The following is a 10,098-nucleotide window of genomic DNA, read 5'->3' as shown; positions in this document are numbered from 1 at the left end:
TGGCCTGATTTTGGCTAGATGAGAGTGGTGTACATGTAGTGGGAGGGAGAGGACAAATTCTACAAAAGAAATTAATTATAGTTATTGATTAGGTACATGTACGAATGGTTTACATGTAATGGGGGGGGGGGGGGAGATCAAAAGAAATGAATTATAGGTTATTAATTAGATGAGGAATGGTGTACATGTAAGGGGAGGGGGAGAAAAAGGAAATTAATTAAAGGTTATTATAATTAAAGATTGTCCATTTTAGATTGTTTTAAAAATGTGATGAAAGTTGATGATGCAATGAATTATAAATAACAATTTGTCTCTTAGCTCACCTGAGCTGAAGGCTCTAGTGAGTTTTCTGATCACATTAATTTTTATCAGTCTTCCATCCATCCGTTTGTCTGTCTAAAAACTTCTCACATTTTTGACTTCTTCTCGAGAACCACTGGGTCAATTTCAACCAAACTTGCCACAATGTATCCTTGGGTAAAGGTGATTCAAGTTTATTCAAATGAAGGGCTACTCTTTTTTCCAAGGGGAGATATATTAATTATAAATAAGTGAAGAATTAATGACATCTTTTAAAAATCTTCTTGTCAAGAACCACTTATTTGGAATAATCCTCGGGTAGTGTAGATTCAAGTTTGTGCAAATCTTGACCCCTGGAGATAGGTGGGGCTACAATGCTCGATCAAAGTTTTACATTGGCAAAACCATGATTGGTCATATTTATATGGAAGCATCCCCAGGTAGTGAAGAATCCAGTTTGTTCAAATCATGCCCCTGGGGATAGGACAGTGCCACAATAGAAAATCAAACGTATAGGAAAAATTCTTGAAAAATCTACTTAAGCTATGATTAGTCAAAGAAATATGAAAGCATCCTCAGGTAATGTAGATCTAAGTTTTTCAACCCCTCACCACCCCCTTCCCCAGGACCATATTTATATTTAAACTTTTCAATACTGAACTTTTTTCTGCTTTTTCCTACAAAAGTGCTCCTGTGAGCGATGTGGCCCATGGACCTCTTGTTTTAATTAATTGCATAAAAAATTTATTTTTAAAATGTTAATTTAAGCAGTGATTTACTTTAACTCAATGTCAACTCTGTTTACTAGTAATCACATACATACTTGTAAGTATTGTAATCAATTCTTTTGAAATCTTGAATATACACTTCTGTTCCTGATTCTTGTATTTGGATGAAAATGAGACTAAAAACTGAATATATTTGTTATATATCTTTTTTCATATCGCACAAAGAGACAACAATGAACACAGTAACATATTACTATCTTTAATAATGGAGTAAGATGACTTATGCATAAATGTGCTTTCCACCTAAGTCTTTGTAACATATCTGTGAAACACGGGACATACTGGCCAAAGTCTTCATTGCTCTCTAACATCCTCCACTTAATATTCTTAAAGTATATGTTGGTAAACTTTTCCCGAGCACCATGAGATTTGGTGCCGCGCGAAGCGAGGGACCAAATCGAATGGTGAGGGGAAAGTTTAACATACTTAGTACATGTTTTACACGAGAAATTATACTCTTTGTGTCTCTATCTATTTCATTACAAATCTTTGCGAGTTTCTCGTTATCTAATCAAAATAATGATGCATGATTTATTCTGACTGGTGCCATTTTGTACAGGCTCAGATGTGATAATTATACCCTCAGGGGTATATATCTACCTAACTGCAACAGGTCAGTTGACGATCCACAGTGAGTAGTTTTCAAAACATAATTAGGTTCAGCTGCATATTCAAAATCTCTGTATGAAGATAGTCATGTCTTTTTGTCAGGAGCTTAGGTGCCTTATGGACATTATAGTACATGTAAAGATTTGTTTTTGGATGTAAAATGATCATGTTGATTCAGATCGAAATGCAAAGAATTCCACAGAAAATGCGACCAAAAATCTGTATATGTTGGATTGTCTTAGTTTATAACATGAAAAATTTACACACTATTTGAGCAATATATGAAAGTCCCTGTGTATTTGAAATTTGTAATTAATCATAATTTGACTTCTTGCTGTGACCTCTTGGAATCGAAGACAAGATGATGAGTATCTTTTATTTTTTGCACTTATTGATGGGATATAATTCAGACTGAAGTATTAGTGACACTACGGAAGTATGTAGGTGCAAGGTTTTGTTTGTTGTTTAACGTCCCTCTCGAGAATTTTTCACTCATATGGAGACGCCACCCTTTGCCGGTGGAGAGCTGCATATTTTGACCTATACTGGACACTTAGGGCCATTAAGTAGTGAGGGATCTTTTTGGTGCCAGCACCTACTGCGACACGGGACCTCGGTTTATACGGTCTCATCTGAAGGACCGTTCTCCGTGTCTCACAGTGGGATTCGAACCCACGACGGAAGGATCATATCCTAACTTCGCGACTCTAAAGCAGACGCTCTATCCACTGCGCCATGCGGGCGACTATGTGCAACGTAGAAAAAATATTTTATCTGGCGGCCGCCAGATGTGTTTCTTGCGGCCGCCACATAAATAACTGGCGGCCGCCAGATAATTTTCTGGCGGCTGTCAGATCTATTTATTTGGCGGCCGACAGAAAATTATATGGCAGTCGCCAGATAATTTTCTGGCGGCCGCTGGTTATTTATGTGGCGGCCGCCAGTTAATTTTTTTTTCTACCCGGTACCTACCGGTTTTCGTATGACGCAGCATAAATCCTCAGTCAATTAAACCTTGCTTTTTCTGTTTTAATTAAGGAAAATTTCCCTCTAAGCGGGGCACCCTGTGCGTTAACAAGATTTTGTTTCTTACCGTTAGTATTTTTATATACCGTAAAGAGCTAATCTCTAAAACTGAACAAAAAAGAAAAATGATATCAGATATCGAAATATAGGAATGATAGACTAGGAATCCATGTATTTTTAATAAGTTTTTGTGTCTTATGAATATTCTCAGAAGCCTTGAGGAGGGAAGGGGGGGGGGGGTTACACCATCCATTCGTCGGGTGCCTGCACTAACTCTCCAGAATGTTGTTCATGATCTGCATTCTTCAGAAGGCTAATCAGAAGGAAAATACAATTTTGGCTAGATGGGAATAAACATGTCCTGGAAAGGTTTATTTCCTTTTTACAAAGGATCATCTGATTATCTAGTAGAGGAATTAGTGTGCGCATAAATTCTTTTAGAGTAACAATTCAACTAAAGAGATCATTATTTGAATTATTGGTATGCTGAATTGAAGATCTATATCACATATAAATAGTTGCTTCCCCTAAAAGAATTGCTGCACGCATTAATTGAATTAATGATATCATTTATTTAATTGAAGAGAGGAATAATTCAATTAATGCACGCATTACAGCGTTGTAATTGAATTCATGCGTGCAATAATTCGTTGAAGAGAGCAACAATTCAATATTACCGGTATTGCTCGAATTAATTGAATTGTTTCGCTCTTCAACTGAATCATCACTATTCAACTGAAACATCACTATTCAATTGTTGATAAAATTAATTCCTTTCAAAAGAGCAACGATTCAATTATTGCAAGTTAGCAAATGAAATGACTGATGATATCAACAATTGAAATTATTCGCTAAATCAGAATTGAAAATATCTTGAATTGTTGCGCGAATCAAATGAATTAAAGATATCTTCAAAAAGTAAGCGATCTCTTTAGTTATTACTGATACATTTAGGAATATGCTTGTTTAGTTATACTTCAGATGCTGTATTTCAGCTACAATTTCTGGATACGAGGTGTAGGTTTTTGTAGTCATGTATAAAACATATTTTCATTGCTTTTTATCTTGTCTCCTTTTCAAGTGTATTTTGATTTACCATTTTAGGGTACACAGTAAATTCCAATCCGAAATCACAAAATATGTGACATTGCACAATCATTGTGCCAATGCTGAAACTATTTGAAATTTCAGTGTTTCTGTTTCATATAATTTGGACGAAATATATAATTTCTTGTGACATAACAGGTTCGTCACTTATAAAATATATACGATTTTCATGAGTTGTTCATTTTTTCTGCTGAATTATATTGCCTCATAAAATGTCTAACTATGCTAGAAAAAAATCAAAATTAACAGTACGAATAGTATTCCAAAATTATACTTCACATGATAATATTATTATTTCTTTCGCTCAGTTTCTAAACTATCTTTAATAAGGTACGTAGATTTTGTTAAACAAATCGCGCATGTGTGTGTGTTTTTCACACACGTCTTTAATTCTCTGAAACTGGAAAGAGTAAAGTCCCCGAAAAAGTAGACTGGAAGCTGTTGTCCAGCCCAAGGGTATTTCCGTGCACTTCATGTCCAGAACCACAGCAGGTTTGTATCCAAACATGTTCCCCCTTCTGAACATGAACAATCACCAAAGCGGATCCTGAATTATAACTACTAGTAACAGAGGTTGTAGTTGTAGACATGACTTTACCTCCTACCAAAATGTTTGTATACGCAAGATCTCCATAGTTATTGATGGTCCAGTGGAAGAGGTATACACCTGACACCGGGGCGATAAATATCCCGTCCTCTGGGTGGTAGTGATTTCCCAGGTTCAGTATCGTCTTCTCAAACTTGATGATGTGTCTCTTGTTAAGTCCACCCTGACTTTGGTTCTTGTAGGCCGAAAAGGAAACGTGTTCGTTTCTTCCTGTGGACGCTGTACAAGAATCAAAATTGCAATTCTTTTAGCTGTAAATTTGTTAAGTTGAGGGAGAAGTAGTCAATGGGCCATAAGTTTACTACTTTGTTTAACTTTATCATCAACGTCTCCCATAAACTGAAACATTTTCGTTGTGAAAGACGGACAGACTAATCTGCATTTGATTCTTGTATTCAAGTAAACCACTCCTCAGGAGGTACAGTGTAACAAAAAAGTTATCTTAAAAATCATCATCTGACATTAGCATTTTAACTTCTTTATTTCAAGTTTTAACAGATGATAATTAAGTAGTCATAAATAATACGTAAAGAGAAAGGTCCTTGGTATTTAAAAAATGATTTTGACACGAATACACGCGTGAAATATGACAGCCAAAGCACCAACTGTTCAAAAGTTATGACCAAAGTTAAAGTATTTCAGAAGTAGGTCAAAATCCAAGGTCAAGGTCGAAAGATAAAAAATTAGTGGTACCCTAGGAAAGGTCTTGTCACATGGAATACACATATGAAATATGAAAGCCCTAGCTCCAACCATTCAAAAGTTATGGCCAAGGTTAAAGTTTTTCAAAAGTGGGTCAAACTCCAAGAGGAAGGTCTTGACTTGAGGAATACATATGTGGATTATGGAAGTCCTAACACCAGTTGTTCAAATGTTATGGCCAAGGTTAAAGTTTTTTAAAAAGTATGCTAAACTCCAAGGTCAAAATTGTTGGTACCCAAGAAAATGTCTTGTTACAAAAAACACATTTGAAATATGAAAGTCCTCTCACCAACTGTTCAGAAGTTAAAGTTTGATAATATTTTTGCAAAAAGTTGGTCAAATTCCAAGGTCAAATATGTTGGTACCTTAAGAAAAGTCTTGTCACAAGGAATACACTAGAGTAAAATATGAAAGTCCTAGCTTTAACCAATCAAAAATTATGTCGAAGGTTAAAGTTTTTGCGGACAGACCGACAGACAATTAGAAGGACGGACAGACCAAAAAATATATGTCCCGAATCTCCGATTACGGGGGCATAAAAATTGATAAAAAATCTTACCAAGAAATTTTAAAACATCCACAGATGAATTACCGGTGACCAGTTGTCCAATCACCTGTTCAAGGTGTCCTAGTCTTTTTTTTATTTCGGCTATCTCATCATTCTGTTTCATCTTATCGGTTGTTGAAAGTGCGCATACACAGTTTAAAACACACAAGAAAAATACAACTGTTGTGCTGAGCTTCATAATGAATTGTTATATCCGAAGAAAGAAATGTTTTGCTGTTTTATACCAGACTAAGTCCTCCAAAGCAATGTAAGGGTCGAAGATTCCAAAACCGTAGAGGTGGTTAGAAACAGAGACGCTATATTCTATTTTGCAGTTTATAATGAGGGATGATCAAACCCAAACCCCCTTCCGACTTTTGTAGCCCTGTTATTTACACATCTGGAGCTTAGATGTTTTGAAGCGAGGCCAGGTTATATAAAAATTTTGAAAACAGAGCAGTTGTATTGTTTGTTATAATATAAACAAGGAACAACAAACAGGGCTTTTCTTTTGTATGAACAGTACTGGTATTCCTGACATAAAACATAAAGTACTTTTTAATTTGAAAACTGTAGTAGGTGACATCCCGACAATATTAATGTACCCGATGAACATATTTTACAAAGTAAAAAAAAACTAAATTCAGAAAGTGTTATAGTGTTATTTTCCCCATAAATGATAAAAAAATAGATTCCTTTCTGATATATGAACAATTGATCTTCACAATAAAATCTTCCCATCTTTAAAACTGTGGTAGGATTAATATGGACAAATAATGTACACTAATATAAGCAATATTTTGCACAAAAGTGACGAAGTTTAACAATTGGTTAATCAAAATCCAAGTATCATGCTGCTTGCACATCTCTGATACATGTACAATAGATCTGCAAAATTAACAACACTGTAGGAGGATTGATACGTACAAATGATGTATTATTTTTGTCAGCCGCCAGCTTCCTGTGCGCCACTTTTACCATATTTCAGTAACCGGAATTTTCCAATGAAAACCCGGTTATTACAGCATCAAATATCTGCATTTTTTAGGCAATAGCTCTACTGAAAATTTAAAGTGTCTGTCTTCCTGTCTGTAACCATTTTTTTTAAAACTCTACTCCTCCTCTTCTTTTGGCTCTATTTCAGAAATATTGGTACCCAAGTAGAATACACTGAAATGTAGTATTCTGTTTATATATGTTTTGTTTCGATTTATGGGGGGTAATCGTGTTCAAAAATCCTGGCTTGTAACTTTGTTAATCCAAACTTGCAATCGCATCAGTACCTACTTAAATATGTAACCTATGAAACTGATACGATTGCAAGTTTGGATTTACAAACTTACAAGTCTAGATTTTTGAACACGATTAACCTCCATATTCGATTAAGTGGCTCCACGAATTGATTGTTTGCAGAACGAAATTGAACCACGTTCGTAAAAAAAAATAATAATTTGTCCATAACGGGTTGATATTAGGTTTGTGTCCTGCAGGTAAGGAAGATCTCTTAAATTTTCCTAACACAATACATGTATTCCCGGAGGAAAAAAGAATCTATATCAAGAGTCCAGGAAAGAATGGAATTTTTTTAAAATTTACATTCATTATTATACATGTATGTACAAATTGATTGGTGAGGCCAAACTCCATTTTGCTCACGATTGTTGATACATGAAATGTGAAGATGTGTCAGTTTTCGCCCCTAAAACTCATGACTTTTTGCTGAACATGACCATGTGATATATGGCTTTATTGTCAATGAGAGTGACCAATTGATTCCCTGATAAATCAAAGGATGTGTGCACGTAAGGACATGTGAAATTTGAGACAAAATAAACTTTCAAAAAAAGCATTTTTCTTTAAATTGCAAGGATGATCAACATCCAATCTACAACTTTATGTAATTAGCTTTAATAAAAGTGTGTATTTACGAAGTTCGAACCTGTTTTCATAGGCAGGGGTCATCACAATTTCTTGATTCTCTGTTCGATGATGAGGAAGCCCAATTTTTTACATTAATAACGATGTGTCAAAAGGAGATTGATAGACAAATATTCGCTCATTGTTAAAAAAAAAGGGAAAAAAATGTTTCTTTTTACATTCGCTCTCTCTGATATAATCAGGGTTGTGACTTGTTGAATATTATAATTCATCTCGTGATTTATTACCTCAGGTAACCAGGCGCGTAGCCAGAATAAAAATGATGTGTACGCAGAGAACGGCAGGGGTTGGGTAGGTGGGGGGGGGGGGTCCTGACCCCCCCCCCCCATCAGTGTTTAAGGGCTCTGGTCAGGCACGTAATATAGTTTTTGCCAGCCAGAAAAAAATTACAACTTTAAAAATTTTGACAAGCAAGGACGAAAAAGGAAGATTGTCAAAATTCGAAATCCTATTTCTTGGGTGTGTGTTTGTTGGGGGGGGGGTCTATCTTTCACAAACCAAATTTTTATTAATACATTACAAATTACCATGATTTAACAACGGTGCAACAAACAGTGGGGGTTCACCCTTTCAATGCACATTTTCAATAGTAAAAGGTTAGGTTTTGGGAATAAGTAGGGGGAGGCTCCCTTGATACTACATGCCTGCTGGTGAGGACTCAGAAGCTCCGGAGTTTTACGAAATATTTCATTCATTTTCTTGAAATATAAAAATTATGCCATTTAGCTTTTGTTTAGGAAATAAAAGACATAGTAATATTGATAGTTTTAACGAAAATTAATATTCCATGGAAACTTATTGTACATATAATTGAGGCTAAAAATTTAAGCGATATATTAATTCGTATCATATAATCATTCTTAACGTTTAAAAACACGTATACAAAATTTTAATTATGAACAAAAAAATATCGTATTGTAAATCATACTAGTAGATCATAGCATACAACGATGTGGCTGAAATTTAATTTTTCAAAGATCTTTAAAAAAAATATCAATGTATGATAGAACAATGACAAAATAATGAATGATTTATTTGGATTTGGCAGTTATTAAATAAAAGATTTCAAATTTTATCATACAGCCATGATGATTTAAAATTTAATCGACACAGTATGACACAAAATAATTTGAAACACAATTTTTTTTTTTTTTTTTTTTTTTTTTTTTTGCAAATAATGTGTACGCACTTGCATATTTGCGTATAGGCAGCTACGCGCCTGGTTAGTAACTTTGTGAATATTAAATTCCGTCACGTGACTTGTAACGTAGCATGTTTTGTGCTAACTAGGACAATGTTTTCGAACACGTTAAAAATCTGGCATTGATTTAAAGGTGCTTAGACACAGATTTATAGTTTATATAAATTTTCTGTATAATATCACAACTTATATGTTGCTATAGCATTTCACACGAAAATAAAATTAAAAACTTATTTAATCTGGAAATTATTGAAACTACGAATTTCGGGAGACGTTTGATTAACACATCCTTGCACTTTCACAAATTTTAACTCTATCCTTAATACTTAAGAAAGTAGCAATTTCGGTGTGTATTAATGAATAATATTACATCTATAATTCAGAAAATTCAGAGTAAATATGTGCGAAAGCAAAACCCACTCACTTAAGTATTGTCAGCCTGTGATTAGTGTTGTGTAGTTGTGTACAGAGTTTAACAAATTGAATACACCCGCAAAACGTAAACTGTTTTTGTAAACAGGGCACGAGCTCTGTTGTTGTTAATGTTTACGTTTCCCCGGGTGTGTTCAATTGTTAAACTCTGCACACACCACTGAGCACGGACTGACAATACTGGTGAGAGGATTTTGCTTTCTACATTTCTACTCTGGAATTTCTGCATTATAGTTTTAATATTTTTCATTAATAAACAACAAAATTGCTACTTTTCTAAAGTAATAAGGATAAAGATAAAATTTGTGAAAGTGCAAGAATGTGTCTATCAAACGCGTCCAGAAATTCGAAGTTTCAATAACTTCCAGATAAAATAAGATTTTTATCAAATTTTCGTATGAAATGCTATAGAAACATATAAGTCATGAAATTATACAGAAAATTTGAGTAAATATTAACTTCAAATCTGTGTCTAAGCACCTTTAAAATCTTTAATTACATAGACGTGCTCATATTGTTAATTTCGTTTTGAAACCTTTGTCAGTAGTTTACTTGTGCCATAGAGAATTGAGAGGGAGATAGGAAAGAGTGATCACTTTTTTCATACATGTCATTGTTATTTATTTCATCTAATTCTTACAATGTTAGCTCCACCTCTCATACAAACCTAATGTTCAATCAAGGGCAGGTAAATGTAAATTCTGCATATCTGGAAAACAGTAAGGAAAAAAAAAATATAGAATCACTTTATTGTATCACAGTCTAAAATTATTTTAACATTGAAATTCGGTTCCATATTGACAGGATTCTTTCATAAATATACCAAAGTGAAATAAGGTTA

The 10,098-nt window shown here is 34.3% G+C and overlaps 1 protein-coding gene across 1 annotated transcript; it reads right to left on the bottom strand.

The window, feature by feature from the left end:
- Nucleotides 1-4,085: 4,085 nt before the first annotated feature.
- On the bottom strand, nt 4,086-5,880 carry LOC133205378 (complement C1q-like protein 2). Its single transcript, XM_061341179.1, has 2 exons — nt 5,699-5,880; nt 4,086-4,656 (listed from the first exon to the last, which is right to left on the bottom strand). The coding sequence occupies exons 1-2, from the start codon at nt 5,808-5,810 to the stop codon at nt 4,217-4,219; spliced, it is 552 nt and encodes a 183-aa protein (XP_061197163.1). The 5' UTR covers nt 5,811-5,880; the 3' UTR covers nt 4,086-4,216.
- Nucleotides 5,881-10,098: the final 4,218 nt, after the last annotated feature.

The sequence above is a fragment of the Saccostrea echinata genome, unplaced genomic scaffold (assembly GCF_033153115.1).
Source record: "Saccostrea echinata isolate AGI-Se365-2 ecotype Australia unplaced genomic scaffold, CSIRO_AGI_Sech_v1 ptg000054l, whole genome shotgun sequence".
Classification (NCBI taxonomy): Eukaryota; Metazoa; Mollusca; class Bivalvia; order Ostreida; family Ostreidae; genus Saccostrea; species Saccostrea echinata.
Note: the sequence above shows the minus strand (reverse complement) of the source record. Positions and strands in the feature narration are given on the sequence as shown.